This window comes from Anas acuta, chromosome 20 (assembly GCF_963932015.1).
Source record: "Anas acuta chromosome 20, bAnaAcu1.1, whole genome shotgun sequence".
In the NCBI taxonomy this organism is placed as follows: Eukaryota; Metazoa; Chordata; class Aves; order Anseriformes; family Anatidae; genus Anas; species Anas acuta.
Window position 1 is genome coordinate 7091434 of NC_088998.1, and position 20636 is coordinate 7112069.

At 42.6% G+C, this 20636-nt stretch overlaps 2 protein-coding genes and 1 long non-coding RNA gene across 4 annotated transcripts in view; 2 read left to right on the forward strand and 1 right to left on the reverse strand.

The window, feature by feature from the left end:
* Positions 1-7659, forward strand: part of LOC137842691 (uncharacterized) — a 57761-nt gene extending 50102 nt beyond the window's left edge. Inside the window, exons 2-6 of one of the 2 annotated variants that reach the window (XR_011089165.1) lie at positions 129-2780; positions 2859-2925; positions 5806-5845; positions 6303-6852; positions 7278-7659. This is a non-coding gene — a long non-coding RNA (uncharacterized lncRNA). The remainder of the gene's footprint in view (positions 1-128; positions 2781-2858; positions 2926-5805; positions 5846-6302; positions 6853-7277) is intronic. The other variant, XR_011089166.1, reaches the window with a different exon arrangement.
* CFAP77 (cilia and flagella associated protein 77) overlaps positions 1-10327 on the reverse strand; it is a 58985-nt gene extending 48658 nt beyond the window's left edge. The window contains exon 1 of the mRNA XM_068657010.1: positions 9981-10327. Within this exon, the coding sequence (XP_068513111.1) occupies positions 9981-10130 (150 nt within the window). The 5' untranslated portion in view covers positions 10131-10327. The remainder of the gene's footprint in view (positions 1-9980) is intronic.
* Positions 10328-10711: 384 nt separating this feature from the next.
* Positions 10712-19837, forward strand: TTF1 (transcription termination factor 1). The gene is made up of 11 exons (XM_068657005.1): positions 10712-11175; positions 11313-12217; positions 13221-13465; positions 13912-14097; positions 15498-15576; positions 15857-15987; positions 16520-16748; positions 17059-17148; positions 17370-17435; positions 18102-18187; positions 18695-19837. The coding sequence occupies exons 2-11, from the start codon at positions 11325-11327 to the stop codon at positions 18871-18873; spliced, it is 2184 nt and encodes a 727-aa protein (XP_068513106.1). The 5' UTR covers positions 10712-11175; positions 11313-11324; the 3' UTR covers positions 18874-19837.
* Positions 19838-20636: the final 799 nt, after the last annotated feature.

Sequence of the window (20636 nt, forward strand, 5' to 3'; positions counted from 1 at the left end):
CCAATATTTTCTTTATATTTAGATTAATAACTATGTAATCACTTCATTAGTTTATTTAGATTGTATCACTTTTAGGAAATTATTGTTTAGATCAGCCTTGTCCTTGCCTTCTATCTGTGCCTTCCCAGAATTAAGTGGTATCAGAAGAAACCAATTAATTGCAACGCGACTGCTGTAATGGGGTCTGCTCTACAATGTGGCAACATCTAATGGAGTTTTAATTTCCCCGTGGTGAGCCAACATTTGCTTAAAGAGAGACTCAGAGCAAACCGCTGCCCCAAGACACGTGGCTTCTTGAAGTCTGTGGGGTTGAACGGGCACGTTGGAGGTGCTGCTGCTTTTGCTGTTGGTAAAATTCACAGGAGGCCAGAGCTGGGGCATGAGAGAGCATCCCGACCCCATTGTGGGCTGTGATTTCCTGTGGACTTGGAGAACACGGGAGACATGCAACCCTGCACAGCTTATACTGCACCTCCTGACCTTGCAGGGATCCTGGGTGCCAAAATGAACTCCATCACCTACTGAAGGTTTTACAGTGCTTTTTTAACATATGGCCTTCCTTAATAAATACTTATTTAACCTTTGGGGGTCCTCGCTGTGCAGTTGCACCAGAGAGTCCTTGTCAGGGAGCAGGAGCCCATTGTGGTGGGGCTGAAGAGAACCACAAAAAAAGAAGAGCCTCTTCCTAGGGAGGCTGCCGTACCTGTGTAACTTGCAACACAGGATGCACAGACAAGAGAGAGCAGGAAACGGAGACAACTGAATTTCTAATGAGATTTTTTTCCGTTAATTGGATTGTTCAGAGTTTTTAGTATGACCAGAAGTTACAACGGGGATTCTAGAGGGAGGCGAAGCACCCAGCTCCCTTTGAAATTCAGCAAGATGTAGCCCCCTACCCTGCTTAGGCCCTGGGTGTCTTTGAAAATCTCAGCCTACGCTGCTGTTGACTAATGACTGTTTTGCTTGGTGAACGCTGACAAACTTCTAAAGTCGGTCTGCCTTTCCCAATCTTCTGACAGCTTAAGAGATTTGAAACAAAGCTACATTATGATGCAACCAATTTCAGCAGCATCTGATTAACAAAAAGGAGGCCACAGCTACCTGACAGCAGCTGGTGGTTATTTTTTATTTCTAAAACAAACTGATGGCCTCAAACATTCATACATGTATTTATTTTTTTTTTGTTTAAATGTCTCATTTCCAGGCTTTTTTTTCGGGGGATCATGCAGGGAAATAAAGTTTTGCAATTCTTCTTCTCATAATAAGTCTGTCTAAAAATGATGTTGCTCATTCTGTTGAAAGATGGTTTCATTTTCTACTCAAAATTGGTATGAAAAATTTGCCTTGCCAAATGAACATTGTATACTGAACTTGTCAAATCCTCTCTCCTGACACAAATAAAAGATAACATTGGGTGGCAGCATGTAAAACAGCACTGACAAGACAGCTAGGATGGAAGCAAAGAAAAACATATTTTCTTCATTCTCTTTTCCTAAGAAGGGTGAGGGAAAGATCCAGGTGAGTGAATGCTGCTGTGTTACAAGGGAAAATACACCGTCTAAAGGCTTAACAAGCCATTTCAATGCAAGTTTTAAGAGGAACATAAGCGATTCCGTCTCTGATTAGTAAAATCATGACGAAAGTCTCGACTTTTTCGAGGCAACCAAGAGAGCTGCTAAGCAGAAAGGGCGGCTGAATGAAAGGGGTGTTCGGTGCAAAGTTCACAGCTCCGCTGTGCGGGCTGGGAGGGCTACTTCTAACATTGCTGGGAATTATTCCTAGTATATTTAAAAATAAAGAAGGCAATGATAGCGCTTTCATTAGATCTGCAGTCACATCATGTAAGTGAATTTTTTTTTTTCCTATTAAAATTGTTGATTGAAGGCCGTTAGCTATTTATCAGCCCAAAATTACATTTCTCCTTTCCTAGGGGTTGCCTCTGTTAAAAATCACAACAACTGCCTAGTTAGGAACAAGAAAAGACTACTGAAACTGCAGTTTCGGACTGGGAGGGAGGAATACAGGCATGAAACACAGATTGCACCTTCAAATCCCCGATGGCATCACGCTTCTTTGTTCTGCTAAGAAAAATTAACCTCAATCTCGGCTCAAGGTCCCCCGATTGATTATCATAGTCATTTAAATACTGTAATCTCATTTTCAGCATCAGGGAAAGGGAGCGAAAAGAAGAAAAAGAGAAAGAGGTGGGGAAGTGAGGGGGAGAGAAGGAGAAAACAGAATAAATTATCTGACAAAAGGAAAAAGGGCCTTTCTGCTTACGGAGCCTATTTCAGATCCTTCCACTTGATTGGAAAAGTTGATGAAGTTTAAATGAAGCAGAATTAGAGGCTCAGGCCACTGAGTATTGACAGGGGCCCATGGAAGAATGTGCAATTCAATAGGCCTGATTTCTGTGGAAAACAGGGGAAAGGCCTAAATGGTATAATCTTCAATCAAATCTAACATCGACACTGACAAGGCAGGGTAATGAGATAGGCCAGATCAGGCATGTTGGTTAAAGAAATTAATCCCTCTTGCTGCACCAAGAGTTCAGCTTTGATGCCTATTGTACGGACCCCTGTCCCAGCCTATCTAAATGCTAACTAACTGCGAGTGTGATCCGGGACTGTGCTTTTCATTGCTGGGGCTAATCTGATAACAATTTTATCTCCCTGATTATGGAGGCAGAGAGAGCAAGGAAGCCCCTCGCGGTGGCACCGCGCGGAGTGGGAAGAGGAGAGGGGCAGAGCCCGGCAATGGATGCGGTGGTGCCGGTGTGGGTGTGTAGGGAAACTTGGGTTTCAGCATGTATTAGTGCTTTAACACACCGTAATACATGGTAATTATCGTCATTACAGTCGCCTCCTGACCAGCTGATTGGTGTCTCCTGGGAACCACCACGGGGGACATGCGGCAGCCACGAAGGTGATCTGAGGGAGCAAATGCAAAGGGCGTTGTGAAGTTAAAAAAGCACGCTGCACACAAAGGGTCTCCTCTACCTGGGCAAGCAGCCCGAAGCCTGTGATGAAAATGATTTTTATTTCTCTGGCTAGCTTGCTCTTCACTAAGTAGTACAAGGCTCACTGTGTTTGCTTTTCCTTTTTTTTTTTTTTTTTTTTCTGGGGCATTACACTATCATTTTTAATCAGGTTTGACTTGTAAGTTTTTTAGGCACAAATCAGCACGTAGATTTACTTAAAAAAAAATCAAACTGCAGCGATTTCCCTGATACTGAGATTTTCTGTTATAGGAAACCTAGTAATAGGGCCCCACTTTCACTTGTCTGCGTCACTTCAAATGCAGGCAAGTTGAAAAGTTATACTCTAATTTATTTTAAGTACAAATGGTTAAAAAAGAAAATATCCTTAGAAATTCAGGTTCTGTCTAATTGCACAACGTGAGCAACAAGCAAGAACAAAACAATCCCTGAAAGATGACAAAGGCTTCTCCAATTCGATAATTAAGCGTAAGAGCATCTTTAAGAATTTGCGTGGAAAGCAATCTGCCCTTGGGGAAAGTGTGGCTAAAAACTTGCAAACATGTGGAACGGAAAACCTTGGTCCCTGTGATCACTGGGAATGTGCTTTGTTTGCTCTATATTCTGCTATGCAGCACTTAAAAAGAGGGGAAAATGATTTTAGTAAAGGTTTAAAAATGAAGAAGCAGTTGCCTGCCCAATGCCCCCCTGCCCAGCAGGGTCCTTACTGAGCCTCTTCCAGCTTCTCCTGTATGCTCGGGACATTTGCTTGTGCCCCTTCCAGAAAAGGAGGGGTATTTATTGTGGGTAGGAAGGAAATAAGGCAGAGATGTTCCTGTGCTCTTAAAAGTTTCAGCGGGGTCTGCGGTGCTGTTCTCAGCCCGGTGGGTTCAGTGTCTCGGGGGAACAGCTTGTGAAGAAGGGCGCGTTATCAGGTTTTTGGTTGAAATGGCAGAATGGAATAACCTCTGAAAAGAACAGTGAGATACGTGTGGTTTGAGCCTTGGGGATTATTACAAACGTTTCCCCTCTGTTTGACAGGGACTCAAATGTCCCCGATATTTTGCATGGTGTCTTGGATTTGAATTAGCCTGAAAATCATCTTTTGGCTTAATGGTTCGGGGCCAGCACCATAAAGTGGCGTTGGCTCTCCCCCAAAGTTTCTTAAATCTCTCAGACAGTAAAGTCTGAGTTCTAGGTTCATCACAAAATATTACAGCTGACGCAGCTCTTGGTGCTCTGCTAGTAAGGCAGCCTCATTTTATGAGTGGACACATTTGTGACCTTTTTTGTCATTTTATTTTTTTTTCCTTTTCTGCCTACATTCTTTCCTCTTTTAGCCTGATTTCTGATTTTATATCACCAACAACTCACACGAGGGGCCGTACAGATATTCTCTGCTGTTAGGGTCATAATGGAACAATTCGGTCTAATGGTTATTATCGTGCTGGCTGACTTCAATAATGCACTTTTAAATCAAAGGCCCTTTGAAGCTTTATTTCCATTGTATTAGACAAATAAACATAGAAGATTTTCATGAACATAAAAGGCATTCACCTTGTAATGTTTTTGGGGCCTATTAATCTCACCAATTTGCATTGTTTTGTTCACATAAAGGATCAAAATGCCCTTTTGCTTGCTTTGCATCCTGCATGCCTGTCTTTGGGGTGAGCAGCTCTGAACGCCCGGTGCTGCTGCTGCCGCCCCTCTGCCCGCTGAATCACCGCTGTCACTTTGCAGCCTAAATCCCATCTTCAAATAACCAGGCAAAAAAAAAAATCCACTATTTTCACTCGTGCAGAATGTTTACTTGCCTCTTGGAAATGCCTTATTTATTCCAGCGGTTTCTGTGCAGGATGTGGGAGGGTACTAAAGCTCACAAGGAGTTTAATTTTTAGTGTACCAAATAATTCATTTAAAATCTTAAATGAGTTCATGCTGAGAAGAAAACCCTTAGAAGTCGGAGCATTGGCAAAACAAAGCTCAGAACCAAATCTAATGATTATTTGACTAACCAGCCCTTCATTAGTTTATTTCTCTAATGAATTATTGAGCTGTACTGGGTAGACATTTCAGAATACATTTTAAAAGCACAATACTGGCCTTAGATTGCAAAAATATAATAGTACTAGTGGTATAATAATAATAATAAGCACACAAAATGCTGCATAAACACTAATTAATCCTCAGCGTCCCTGAGCAGCAAGCACAGAAGGCAGAACGCTCAGCACATGTAGTGATTTGAGGTAAATAGTATAATTAACAGCGAATAAAAGGCAGCCCTATTCCAAACACAGCTCCCAGCACTTGTGGCTACTCTCCTCCGTGTTGCAGGGGTTATTCACCTGAGGCAGGCAAATTAAAATTTGGTTCCTGACCAAGTTTTAAATAGATGCATTGAGTCCAAACAGCTGAGAGTGTTAGGAAAGAGAATGGTTATTTAAAGCAACAAAGCCAACACCTGAGAGAAGTTCTCTGAATGCCTGCAGAAGCTGCTTTGCTGGGCAGTGATGCTGTTGGTGTTTGCCACGTCTGAGGCTCTTCCTGGCTGCTCTCGACCAGCCCTGCTGCAGCTTTGGGGTCTCTGCTGCTGCCTGAAGCCCTGGATCAGCTGGGCAGAGCAGGGGCACAGCGTGGGGACAGAGGAGGTTGTGGGGACCTGTGCCATCTCGGTGTTTCTGGGGAGAGGGAATGATTTTGCTTTCTGTCAGTCCCACCTGCAGACAGTGCACCTGCATGGTTTCTGCCAGCTCGTACAGCTCTGAGCATCCAGCTGTGGGTGTATTTTTAGGGAAGCCTTCATTTTATCATCTCCTCTTCCTGCACAGGTTAGCCGTCCTTGCGCAAAGGGGGACGAGGATGACAGAGGTGAGTGGCACATCGGGGCTTGATGAGTTAGGAGCAGCAGCACAGGTTCACCTTGCCTCACCGTACGTCTGTGTGGGGAGAGCTTAAGAAGATGCATGGACTGGGAGAGAAGGCTTAAAAAAAAAAAAGAGTAAGGTGAAGGTTAAAGGCTCAAAGATTGAGCACAACATTCAGGCACATAAAAGCCCTGTTACTGCCACAATGCAGGTCTATTAATAAAAGCTTCAGCTCCGGAGTGATGGAAAACCTGCCCTTTCAATAATTACTGTTGCAAGAGATGTTTTTGATAGTGGCGGTTTGCAATTTGAAGTAAATATCCTTTTTCATACCATGCACCTGTCCGTGGTTGTCTCTCACATCAGTAGAGCTTTTTTTTTTTCATGACGTGACACAATTTTAGTTTGATAAAATGCCACCAGTTCCTTTTCTTAGCTGTCCTTTCTATGAATGTCTCCAGAAAACAAAATGAGTTTGCAACAACTCTCAGCAGTGCCTTGCTCTGTACGAAGTCCGATGGCTGACAAATATTTCATGATAAGGTTCAACGGGGATTAAAGGAAAAGGTAAAATGTGGTGAGTGATTTCTGCCTTTACTTGGTACCCAATTTCCAGCCCTTAGGACTGAAGAGAAAAGCTTAGGAAAATGAACCCTAAATGGTCTGGCATTTAGACCAATAAAATGAGCCTGGCAGCAGTTGTTATGTAAATAACAAGCTTTTAAAACAAATATTTTGTTCTGTTTGTTAAATCGGGTTCTCTTGCAGCACGGATGAGTGGGACTGAGCCCTCCTGGCCACAGCCTGGCCCTTCTCACAGGTGCCAGCCTTTCTTAGCATCCAAAGCCCCTTTCCTCCTCCTTGGAACTGCTGATTCTGAAGCAGCTCATCTTTTTCTTCTTCTGAGACTCAGTTTGGGCTTCTGAATGCAAGCTGGGTGTTACTCGGCTCTGAAGCTGTTTCAGCTCCCAGCCCCTGCTCCCTGCATGCCCCCTGGACACACCTGAGCAGGTAAGAGCATGCTTTGATGGCTGGTCCCGCAGCTGTGATTTCACATTTACCTCCACGTACCGGGGGTACGGCCTGTTACAGGCTGGCGATGCAATGACTTTGGCAGCCCTGTCGAGGTTAATTATGGTCTGCTGGGTGTTAAGCGTAGTGAAGTCTTGTTTCCTGCCCAGAGCTGAATAATTTTTGTACCACAGAGTGGTTTTCGGTAAGTTTTTACCGAGAAAAGTGCTTTGCTAAGGCTTTCACCGGTAAAAACAAAGAACCCAAAAGTGCTTTGCTCAGATTTTTACTGGCACTACTAGATGAAATACTTCCCTCAGCTTTATGCTGCAAGAAAACATACGTTGCTAAACTAAACTAATTCCTTGACCAACTAAAAGCTACTCTGTATTCTATGAGAGGATAAGACTGTCTCCATTCCTTAGAAGGCTGTCTGTGAAAAGATGCTGTGTTTGTGCTGAGATAGCTGCCGTGTGTGGACTCGTCCTGGTGGAGGATGGGCTGTGCAGCGCTGGGGCAGGAGGGTCAGACAGAAACACAGCCAGTCGGCTGTGCCGCGGCCTCTGTTTGGGGACGTGGAGCCTCATTTGGAGGATATGTGAGAGAATTGGAGAGAAGGATGGGGATCCTATAGTTAGCTGCTGCAAAGTAGGAGGACTGTCACATTTCCACTGCCTGTGCTCACTGCTCGGAGCACCGAGGGTGTCAGGGACTGAATGCTGGTTGGAAGAAAGCTGGGGAGCAAGCATCCTATCCATGACTCCTGGGCCTCAGGTTCTTCTGTATTTGCTGCTTGGTGAACCTCAGTGCTGGCTGGGCATTCTTCAGGGCCCTCCCTTGGCTATTAGAAGCACTCATCCAAGCAGCAGTTGTCTCAAAAGCTTTTGTCCCCTCCTTTACACCATCTTTGTGTCTTTGGTTTTCAGGTGGCAGCACACAGCGTGAGGGTTGGGACGTGCTGGCCAACCCTTTGGGCAGCTGTTTCCAAAATGCCGAGTTTGCAGGGCTCCCCTGGAGGAAAAAGGGATCCAGGCCTGCAGCTGGAAGCACGAAGAGGAGACGTGGCAGAGGGCTGGTGCTGTGAGCATGTACCACCAGTGCATCTGCCACAGCTGCCATCCCATCGCAGCAGAATTTGCTGCCTGCGCTTTTTGTAATTTACTGTGATGTGGAATTACTGCAGGTTCCAAGTGTAGAAGTGTCGCTGTTAGCAGCCCAGTTACTTCATGCATGAGGGAGGATTGCATCAGGTGCCTGCAGATCTCTGTACATCCTTACCAGCTGGCTTACTGTGAAGGAAACTCTCTTGAAAAAGAAGCTCTGAGAGAAGTTGTCCAGAATGCTAAAATTTATTACAACTTTTCTCCAAAACTAGGTCCAGTTTTAATTTCACCTGGCTAGATAGCTGAAATCCTGTTTGAATCTTTTTAAAACATCCCACGGTTTATAACTGCTCAGCAATCTCATAGCCAAGGTGCTCTGCAACAGTTGTGCAGGACAAAAACTCAAGCCCCCCTAGAGCTAGGGTTGGGCAAAGTGCTGCAAACAATGGGAGGAGGCAACAGTGAACCAGGACAGGCAGTGCTTGGCTGAGTGCCCAGTCCAGGTGGACAAATCTCTCCCAAACTGACATAATCTTCACGACTGCATACAATCTACCTGCCCTATATGCACTACAGAAGAAGAGCCACTCTTAGCAGCATTACCCCAGTTATAAATTCTTAGACCTAGAATTTGATGGTGCTGACTGGTGGTTGTACATATTTCAACTTCAGGAATGTGAATGCATTGTGACAAGCAGGATCAGCCCTTGCAATTATGCCTTAACTTACCTTAAATATCATATAAGTATATACGCCTCTGATTTATATTTATGTATTATCTAAAAATGTATTTAGTAGCCTGTTTTTCTAGGAAAGGCAGAGATGGTTGGGAGTGATTGGGAAGGTGCTGCGCTGCCTCCTCTCCTTCCCCAGCCACCAGAGGAGCTGCTTCCATACCCAGGGACATCACCGCAAGCACAAAATGAGTTTGGGTGCCCTGCTCGCACCTGGGTCTGCCACATCCTTCTGGGGCAGGTAGCTAGGCAAGGAAATACTGCCCTAATTTCACTTTAACCAAAGTTAGTCACTGCCGGTCAAATTTACAGGATCCAGAGGGAATAAACCACGTAGAAGCTTTGGATTAATCATGATGATAATCACTTTTGAGTCATAGCACAGAACTCACTTGTTTTCTTTGCCCTCCTACCATCATTTCCAAACTAAGTTCTTAAGTTTCATGAGAAAGAGCAGATAGCAAGTGTTGCAGGACTCCCGTTTTCTGTGCTATTCCATAGTTTTACAGCTGACTTCCAGGCCTGACAGTACCGGGTGTGTGTGTGCGATGACCATGGAAGCTCAAGACAGCCACAGCGCAGGCTGGGCAGCAGCAGCTTAAATGTCACCGCTGTCCCACGAGGGGGTAAGAACCCCCCCCCCCAAAACCCCCAAAGCCAGGCGTTTTTGAGCAGAAGCGGCTGCCCTCCCAAGGAGAAGAGGCAGCGGCCGGGACCCCCTTGGACCTCCCCAACCCCGGAGCCCCCCAGCCCTGAGAACACGGCCCCAGCCCGGCGAGGGGGGGGCAGCAGCTGCCGGGAGCGGTGGAAGCTTTTCGGCTGCTGCCACCCAGGGGCCGGGAGCTGAGCTGCAGCCGGCTCTGAGCGGGGGAGGCGGCTCCGGGCTGGGGGGCTGCGATCCCCGGGGCTGGGACCGGGACCGGGACCAGGAGCAGGGAGTGTGGGGGGGGAGGGATTGGGATCGGGACCGGGACCAGGGCAGGGGGGAGGCGGAATCGGGACCGGGATCAGGGCGGGGGTGGGATCGGGACCAGGACCGGGACGGGGGGGTTCTGGTGCAGGGAGGGGATCAGGGCAGGGACCGGGACCAGAGGAGAGGAGAGCCGAGACCGGCTGCAGGGTGGGGGGCGGATCGGGGGTAGGGATCGGGACCAGGACCAGGGCAGGGGGGAGCCGGGATCAGGACCGGGCCCGGGGGGTACCGGTGCAGGGAGGAGATGGGGGCAGGGCCCGGGCCCGGGATCAGCCCTTGGGGGTCCCGTGCCCGTGCCGGGGGGGTCCCGGGGCTCACCTTGAGGATGCGGGGGTTGCGCAGCATGCTGTCCCGGGCCACCCCCAGCCTCTCGTTGTCGCTGCCCGCCTCCACCTCAGCCAAGCACAGCGGCCTCCGCGGGGGCCCCCCCCCTCCGCCTCCTCCTCCTCCTCCTCCTCCTCCCGCCATGGCGGAGAACGAATTCCGCCGCCGTTCGCGGTCAACCAGCCTCTCGCGGACCGAGGGCGCGTCCAAAGGCAACAAAAAAAGGGGAAAAGAGTCAGAAAAATAATAAAAAAGAGGCCGCCACCCGCCCTGAGGGGCGGATTCGGGGGGGGGGGGGGAACCGGAGCGGCGGCGGCCCCGTCTCCTAGCAACCGCCGCGGTCCGCGCCGGGGCGGCTCCGGCCGGGAACGCTTCCGGCAACGGGAACGAAGCGGGCGGGGAGCGGGGGCCGGGGGGGAGCCGCTGAGGGGAGGACGCGGTGGGGCCGCGTGGGGCGCTGAGGCCCGGCGGGAGGCGCTGAGGGGCCTCGGAGGCCTTCAGGGGGTATTTAAGGGGTTGAGGGGGCCCTGAGGGGGGTCTTGAGGTGGTCCTTAGGGGGTCCTTAAGGGGTCTCGAGGGTGTTTTTGGGGTGTCTTCCCCCTCCCGGTGCCCCCTCCCGGGAGGCTGAGGGCGGTGGTGGGGCTGTGGTGGAGCGGGGCGAGGCCCTGCTATGGGGGGGGGGGACGTGGGGAGGTGGCGGGGCTGGAGGAGGCTCTGTGGGGGGGGGTCTGCGCGTGCTGGTGGCGAAAAATGGCTTAAAACGTGCTAAAACATGTTAAAACATGCCTGCCCGCGCTGAGTAATTGGAGTTTTCGGGGTTGGTTCCTGTCAAGGGGTCGGTGCGGGCTCGGCGTGGAGCGGTTTGAGCACAGGCAGAGCCGGCGCTGGGTCACAGCCCGGTCAGAAGCTGCTGGTGCTGTGATTCTGCCACCAGAGCTGGGTTGCAGCACTGCTGGGTTTAACGCTTTATTATTTTTAACTTGTCGCTATTTCAAGGCTGGAAGAAGAATTGAATACTTCAGCCTATTACCGTGTAGTTATTGTAGCTCAACGTTAATAGTTATTGAAATGTGTCTTTGTTGTTCCAGGAAGGCGTTTTTAAAGCTGAATACAGCTGTGATGCACATCTGTTTGATGAAGAGGGCATCGCTTCGGTCCGGTCACTTCACACAATTTGCTGTGTTGAAAAGCAAGTATCTTTGTTATGTTTCTAAGTTAATACTGAATTGTTCTACAGTAGTTTTCTAGTAACTTTTTTTTTACTGTTCAATAGTATATAAAGGTGCTTATATTACGGTGCTTGAGTAAACTCATATTTTCTTTAAGGTAAGAAAAAATATGACAGAAGAAGCAAGTGCAGAGGATTTTCAAGTTCGGGAGCATCTCAAGAAGAAAAAGAAAAAACGCAAAGAACGCGACACGAGACAGGAAGATGATGAAAAAGAAACTATACAAGATGTAGAGCTTTTTGAAGATGAAGCAGCACAGGGCAGTGAAGTCTATAAAAAGAAAAAGAAGAAGAAAAAGAAAAAGAAAGAAAGAGAGGAAGAGGAGGAACAGCTTTCATTAGCTGAATCTCATGTAGTCCTGGAACCTGAAGTTAGTGATGAAGCTGTGATAGATGTTCCCAAAAAGAAAAAGAAAAAAAAGAAGCATAAACATGATGATAGCACGGATGGCCAAAGTGACGTAACTTGCATCTCAGTAAATCAGCATTGCATTGGCAGTTGTCAGGAGGATGAAGCTGATTACGTTTATATAAAAAAGTCTGCTAAGAAGAAAAAAAAAAAAAAACATCCAGAAGAGGATGAAGTAAGCGAGCAGCCTACCTCAGAGATACAAGATAGGAGTGATGATGAAAAACCTGCGAAGAAGAAGAAGAAAAAGAAGAAGAAAAGAAGAGCCAGTATTACCGAAGATATGCAAGAGGACGCAGCTGTATCTGTTGACCAGTCACTTTTGCCATCTCCAGAACAAAATAGGCAAGAGGAGGACACGGTGTTGCCATCACCCAGAGGAGAGGGGGGTGTGGCAGTGTCCAAGCCATGCCATGAAGATGGTGACTGTGATGCTTCTCCTGCTGCGTGTGAAGCTTCTGTGAATGCACCCGCTAAGTCTTCAAAACCTACTGAAAAGACTAATCAGTCTTCCACAAGAACTCCAGCAAGGCCCATAAAGATTAAAAGCAAAGCTTATATCACAGATGAAAGCTCTTCAGACTCTGACACAACGTAAGTTTAGATTTTTTTCTACCCCACTGTTCATATCACATAATTTGAGTCCCAGATTCTTTTTCAGTTTGTTTTATATGTATTTTTAAAAACAGCTTAAAAATCCTAAATGTTAAGATATTACAGACCTACTTTTAGAGCTTAGTTATTTTATGAATGTACAGTGTAAGTTTATTTGCATTAAGTGAGAATAAATAAGATTCCTTCTGTTTAAAAAATGTAGGTATGGAAATAAATTATGTGCAAAAAAAAAAAAAAGGGGGGTGCGGGAAGGAAGGGGGAATAGATTCCAGTTGTTAAGTTTGGTCTTTATATTGTGCATTTTTACCAAAAAAAAAAAACCCACAGAGATCAACTAAAGAATATAAAGGTCTGTGCAAATGCTTGTGTAAATAGCAGTTGGTACTTTTACAGTGTCTAGAACCCACGGTTTTAAGTACTGTGAGTAATAGAATTTTTTTTATTATTATTTTAAATATGCTTGAGTATTTCAGTTATAAGCATTGTTTCTGTCCAAGTAAAAACTAGATGAGTCTCTCCACTAGTCGGTATGCTATCATATGGTGTAGGATCAGAGCCAGAACGTGAAGTTAATCCATTTTCAAGCTTAATGGACTGAAGCTGACAGTTAAAATAAAAAATGATGTTAAAAGTGTTCTTTAGCTCTCGCTAATAAGAAAAAGAAGGAAAAGTTCTGTGTTGCCACTGGGGTAGTGAGGGACAGTGTTTCTTCTGCATATCCATGTGTGAGAGTTCTTGGGAAAGCTGGGGTTTTCTAGACTTCAGAAACTTTGAATACTGTGAATATGGAAATCCCAAATTTCACATGTGTTTAAAGGCTTATGCTGGGCTGGGGTGCATGGATGTGGGAAGTATTCCTTGTTATTTAATTAGCGAACATGTTCATGTAGATGCTCAACATGTAGAGATACGATCAAAACCCCTGTTTTTAAAGCTCTATTTTTGTATTTTAGTTTACTTTTTAAAATTATTTTTTAATCAGGACACCAAAACCCAAAGTGTCAAAGAAGGCCCGGAGTAGTACGTGTACTGAAACCGTAACTTCTGGCGATGTCAGCCTGGATGGCGATGAGTCTCTGGACTCTGTATCATTTTCATTATTCGATTTAGATGCTGCAAAACAAGAATTGGAGGAGTTTATTCCTCACGTGAGGCAAATATCAGAAGATTCAATCAGGAAGATGGCTGGAAGAGATCTAATGAGATTTAAAGAGTTTAAAAAACAAGGTGAGACCCCCAAAGAATGCTGCAGGGAGGAGGAAGTGTGGAGCTGTGCTAATGTTTTGACAGAGCAGAAACAGCTTGCTTTTGTGTCTTGTCACATCCAAGCTCAATTAGTTTCAATTCAGCAACAGTTAATGAATTTATTTAGTGACAGGCTTGTATACGTAAAACATGCATTTTTCTAGTAGGCTTTTGTTGTAATATATTTAATTGCAGTTAGTGTGGTTTCTGTTTTGTAGCATCTACAACCTCATCATCAAATTATAGTCCAAAGTACATGCATAGGTTACCTGCTCCCAGCTCTTGTTTAGTTTCTCTTCATTTGCCTTTTTACCTTTTGCATCTGTTGATCTTCCATTATACATTTACTAAAACATCTCTGTAAACCTGAAATGTAATGTGTGAAAGATAAAAGATAATTTTTTAATAATACTTTCTGTATATTTTAGGTATTCCTATCAAGTTTGGCAGATTTTCCCAGAAGGAAAATGATCAAATCAGGAAAAACATTGAAGAGTTCATGGCACTGACTGGAATAGACAGTGCTGAAAAGCTCCTGTTTACTTCAAGGTATCCAGAAGAGAAACACACTATCAATCGCCTAAAAGCACGACATCTCTTCTGTGAAAAACTTGGTAAGCATAAAGTCCCGTTTCAAATAGATGAACCTTACATTCCACAAACTGCTGATACCACTATATTCACAAATGTTTTTTAATTGAAGAGCACAGATGTTGGTAAAGCTGGCAGAAAAAAGGAACATGCTGCTGAGGTTTTGTAGTTGATAATCTCTACAGTATACTGTTATTTTTTGTTCTAGGTCATGAAAATGTTAGAGATTAAAAAACTTGTAAGTGCTGCTGGTCACAATGAAATCTTATACTTGCATTTGAATTTTATGGCTTAAGGTTCATTATTTGCTAGGCCATAACTAAGTTCAGTGATTTATTAATGGCAGGCATGATTAAATATTGTCTTTAATTTAACTGTTCCTTGAGCACATAAATAGAGGGCAGTTTCAAGACCCAGTGATGGCATAAACTGGAAGGAATTAGGTCATGAACTAAGTAGTTAGTTTTCCAAAATGCTAGGGAAGCAAATAAAATTGCGGTTACTAAGATCGTGTTTGCAGGAGGTACAGTCTTCCTCCTTCCTCATTTTACTTGTTAGACTTCTCTCTTGGTTAGAAGACTTCTTGCTTCATACAAGAAATATGTTCATCTTGTAACATCTGCGATGAAGCTGCTTAGTGGCTCTCCAATTGGTGTTGGTTCTTTACTGTTATTACAGTCAAGACAGTGAGTGACAACCTGTAATGGGTTTGGATACGTATTTAACCTCCAAGGAGGCTGCAGACTTGATCCTCTTTGAGTTTTACATGCTCAGTCATTCCACTTGCATTGTCATGTTTGCATGGTTCCCTTCCCATCGGTGAGGTCATTTCTGTTCTGGAAACTCCCCCACTTCAAGGATCTCTTCTTCAGCCACGATCTTTGCTTTCTTTTCACTGGATGCCTCCATTCTATGCTTTTCCTAACTGAAATACTCTGCATGCAAGAGCACGATATGTCGTCAGCCTCCTAATTGCTGGCTGTCTTATGTCTCTTTATTGCTGGGAGCATTCGGTACATTACTTGCACTTAATCCAAATGTTATTAAAAAAACAAACAAACAAACACAACACCAAACAAACAGCCTACACCCAGTCCGTGCAAACTGTAGCTATAGAGTAGTAGGTTTGTGTTTCAGAGTTCAGAGGTTCAGTTTTGAATATTCATGCACAAAGGTACACAGAATTATTTACCAACTGTCAGTGTTCACAATCTTACCATGGTCATAGAAATTATCTCCCTGCAAGTCTTCAGGAGATCCTATCCAGACTTTCCTGTGCAGTTCCTGAGTTGTAGAGTGCCTTATCTTGAATGGAGAGAATTTATCATTTATAACACAATTATGAAAAATTCTTTTTTTTTTTTTTTAAGTGGCCTCACCAGTGTAAAAAATGTCTCTTAAAATTGAATCATTTTCCTTCTAGCTGAGGGCATACCACGAGCCTGGCGGCTGATATATTACCGAGCAAGGAAGATGTTTGACTCGAATAATTATAAAGGGAGGTAAGCCAGTAATTTGAAGGAGTTTAAGAGAAGGTTAATATAATTCTCTGGTGTTTGTATCCATATTTAGTGTTCAAATGAAAATAATTTTTTGGGTTTGTGCTAGTTCCTGTGACTTAATTGGCAGTTTATTTTTCTGACTAGTTCTTGTAAATCTCTGATATATAAATTGAAATTGTAGTCATGAGTAACATTGAAACATCTGTGAAGAGTACAGCTTTCTTAAGGCATTGCAGGGGTTTGAATTTGTGTCTGAGGCAGTGCCTATTTTTTCTACCAGGTATACCAAAGAAGAAAAAGAAAAACTAAAGAAGTATCATGCTCTCCATGGCAATGATTGGAAGAAGATTTCTGAGATGATGTCCCGTTCTAACCTCTCAGTTGCTATGAAATACTCTGAAATTAAGTCCCGTACGTAATTGTTAAGAAAAGCAATTAAGTCTGTGTATTACAGAAACTCTTGAAAAATCGCTGGAGTGAGTTTGTTTGCTTGTTCTTTAACTAATTGGTGGTGGTGGTGGTTCCTTTTTTGTAAACCGTTGTTTGTGATTTCAGACAAAGGATAAGAACAGTCTCCAACTAGGAAAAAAAAAAAAAGGGTGGGGTCTGGAGAATAGGACATGGGATTAATGCAATTCTTTTTTAAATGGAACCGACACTTCTGCTGTCTAAACAGAAGCTTTTGTGGGAAGAGTGAGAGGAGTTTGAGAGCTAGGTCTTAAGATAGAAACTAGGAGCTTGTGCTATTATTTAGGCTGAACTCCTATCATTAGAGTGAATTTCCTTTTCAAATCTGATATGCAGAAGAGTGTCCAGGGAGCATGTAAGAAACTGATCCTGTAAATAAAAATAAGGCAAAGTGAAGCATTTGCAGTTTTGCTTTTTTTTTTCCTAGTAATTTATGATGAATTTTACCTTAACTGTGAATATTTTTCCATTTTAGCAATTAATTATGGTCCCTGGTCAAAGGAAGAGACCCAGAAGTTAATGCGTGCAGTGGAGGAGGTGTTTCTAAAAGGAATGGAGTCAGAAGATGCAAAATCTGTTTCATCATCTGAAAAGTCACGTAGAAATTTCTTGATAGAACGTGAGAAACTTCTCCAGAAATTGCCATGGAATGAAATTGAAGCTAAAGTGGGAACTAGGTATTGGAGACAATGTAAACAGAAATGGTAAGGTTTTATACTAAATAGAGATAGTTAAGTACTCTCCCCAACAGATTTCACTTCTTTCTGAAGAACAGTTTCAAACTTGATGTTTGTTTGGCAGGATAGGTTATAGGTTGTAGACTACAAAAGAGGTATTGCAAATATGTCTGAAACAAATAACTCCTTGCCAGCTGTGGTGAGTTTTCTGTACGCTGTGATCATGAAGCCTGATAGCTGCTGCATCGTTGCTGTAACAAAGGCACCTTGAAGTTGCTTCCTTTTGATGCTTGGGATTTCGTGAAATGACAGCAGCCTTTTTTGTGTGTTTTCAAAGGACTTCGATTGTAACAAACAAGATAACCAAAGGGCAGCAGTTATATAGGGGGACCAGAGGACTACAGGCCAAGATCAATCTTATTAAAAGGTACAGTTCAGAGTTGCTGGAACGTTTTTGTATCTCTTACTGTTCCAAGCTGTGTTTATAAAAGTGTGCTGGTTGTGAACAGTATACCTGCAGTTTCAGACAGGCTTGCAATCACATTTTTTGGACAAAAAATCCTGTAACTTTTGACTAGGGAAGCTGTGAACGTTATTAAATTATGTCTTGAATTTTGCCTGCAAACTGCCTCTGTGTTATGTTCACAGGTTGTATGAAATGAAAGTGGAGGATGCCGATGAAGTAAACTGGGAAGAACTCAGTGACATTGTTGGGTAAAAACTTTTTTTTTTTAAATGAATAGAAAAGATAGTTGAAGCAGACTGTCTTAAAATCCCCAAAGGAATCAACATTCTTAGGTCTCTGCAACCATAAAAAACACTATTTAGTGTGATATTATACAACTGTATATCCTGGCATGATAAATCATACCTAGCAACATTTAAACTTTATTTTAACTATTTCAGGCAACCCTTGTTGTATTCCCAAAGTTGTCTATGTATTAAAACTGTTACATAATCTGTGCTATAGTCTTTGAAAAAGGATTTTTCCAAATGCTAATGAATGAATAGTGGAAGGGATAATTACTGCAATGTGTGATACAGTATTATAGTCTTCTTCCAGGCAGTTAGTGTTGAATGTGAAATTACCAATTCTAGACTTTCTGTGTAGTGCTTTTTTTCTTTTTCCACATTTTTTCAGCTCTGTTTCTTTCTTTTTACTAAATGTATAGTACATGCATGTAATGATATGGTTTTGGTGCTTACCTTAAGGGGAATTACTATGTTGAAAAAGCTGTTTTAATTAGGTTGCACAATCTGCCTCTTCTGCCTGAATCGAAGGTATTGTTGGACTGGCGTCATTCTCAGGAAATCGTAACTCAGCTACAAGTAGGCTGTACTAGTTTGTTGCATCACTAATCTTTTGAATTCTGTTTTCAGAGGTGTTCCTAAAGACTATGTTCGAGCCAGATTTTACAAGCTGAAAGTCTCCTATGTTCCTTTATGGCAAAAAAAGACGTTTTCTGGTCAGTATTCCAGCTGTTTTTATCTACTCCTTAATGTTTTTGTTAGAATCTAAGAGGACACATATTCTACTTTGGAGTTTTCTTTTCTTTCTTAATTTTTCTCCCTAAGTAAATTGCCTAAAATACATACTTTATACTTTATACGTAAGTGTGTGTATATATATATATACTTATTTATACTTTGTAAATATATACTTTATACTTATTTTCCTAAGTGCTTTTATTTGTAACACTTTACTTTCAATTGTGTCTTCATACAATATTTATCAATCCCTTTTCTTTAGTACCTTGGCTTTAAAAGCTTTGCCTGTGCTTTTTCATTGTATCTTTTTATGTACTTTTATGTGTGTGGTCTACTCTGCAATCAGTGTGATTACCATGGAATAGTAAGATCTTTGTAGTTAGAATTGATGAAATAATTTCTGCCTGTGAGATCCTGTTTCCTCATGGCATCCAGTTCCCTTGCAGGTCCAGTTAAGACAACTTTTTTTTTTCTTTTTTTCAAAGAAATTATCGATTATCTTTTTGAAGAGAAGCTTCCGGAATTTGAAGAAAAGTTAGAAAGTAGAAAAGGAAAACAGCTCAGTTCTGCTGATTCAACAGACAATCAACAGAAAAAGGTTTTCCGATTCAGTGATGTTTTTGATTCCAGTGAAGAGAGTGATGACAGCCTTAAAAACAATTAAGAGTCTGCAAATTTAACTGTGAAAGGGATCTGTTTGAAAGTGGGTGCAGATCAACAACTGCAGGTACATGAGCTATGAAATAATGGAAAAAGCAAAGAAAAGCATGTTGTCTTCCCCTGTTTTATATTGAAGACTGAGATAAAGACTTTTTTTTGGGCCACCTTTTCTTACCTTAACTTAGCTTTGATTTTATAAATCTTTTTTTATTGCAACCAGATTTTTCTAAAAGCTTCAAAATATTTATTTTTTTTTTCCCATTGCTTAAGTTTCTGTGGAGTTGGAAACTGCTGTTTACTCTTTGTGTGAGAATTTGATTTTCAGTACTTAAAAATTAAATCCCTTAAAAGAAGACTTTCAATGCACTGTTAAATCATTAACATAAACAAAACTTCAGACATCTGCATTGATTGAAGCAGTACAACCTTGAGGGTTTTTTGACCAGTATTCTTAAAAGCAATTCATTTTTATTTTTGTTGTAGATTTCTTAACTCTTTCAGAAAAAAGGGAGTTTTCTCAATTATATTCATAAGTTGTACTATCATTTCATGCAAACAAGAACAATGTGTTTAAAATGTTTTTGTTAATATTTGGAGTACAGAGAGAAAAGACTGTATATATATGCACATAAATATTTTTTTATTGTGCCAAGGAGAATTTTTTACATTTTAATATGAAAATAGAGGGGTAAGATGGAGGTTGTACTTCTGTCTTTGTATGATGTTTTATTAATTTGCCTAAAATTACTATTTATAAATTGACTTGAATGTAAAATAATCTTACTGTGTAAAGTATTTGTATGGCTTGTTTATATTTCACATATGCTGCATTAGAAAGTAATAGAAAAAAGTTGGTTCTGACGGTACTTTTTGTTGTTCATTTTGATAAGAATTTCCTTCATTAGTAACCGTTACTGAAAATGCAGAATTTCAAAAGGCTTTTGAAATAAAGGCCATGTTTGAGGTTCTTCTTGACTGTGTAGCGAAGGATGTTGTATGAGAATGTTCTGTGTTAACCGTGGGTTGGCTGTAGTCTCTCTGAAGATAGAAAATGGTGTGATTGAGTGAGACAGGCAGGAAGCACATGAGATCAGCCACTTCTATAGTTAAGTTTTCCTGCTAAGCTTGCCTTACGCATTTGAAGGTTAAAAGTTGAAGAACTTGAGTTTTTAAATATAAATAGTTTGTTTTTTTTTTCTTTATTTTTAAAAATATCCTGGAAGCTGGAGGTCCTCAGAATTTTCTGCAGGTTAGAGCACAAAATGCTGTATAGTCGCAGATTTTGCAGAGTAGATCTCAACAGAAACAAACTTCTACCTCCATAACAAGATTGATTTTTGTCACCTGTGTTTTTAAAGGGAACCTTCTAAACAAAGGGTTTTGCTGATACATTCTTTCACAGAGAAGCTGCATTTAACAAGGGAGTAATCCAGCAAAAACTGTAAACTTGGGGTCTTTGCTACACTGGCTGCTTTAGGGGGAAAAAACAAGACCAGACCTCTCCCTACAGCACACTGGGGTGACTCTTGTGTCCATCCTCCCTATGGGCATTGGGAAAAGAGACAGGAAACCCTTCCATACCGCTGTTGTCTTTAGTAATTTGTTGGTCATAACCATTGTGTGCAGGGACAAACAATGGAAGGAAGATAGGGTTTCTGGATCATTTCACATTCCCTGGCTCCTGGCATGTGAGAGCATAAGCAAGTATCTTTTCTGTGTGTGTTCCTCTTACAAAGGAGCATGGGTGTACAGGAGGGAAAGGGAGGG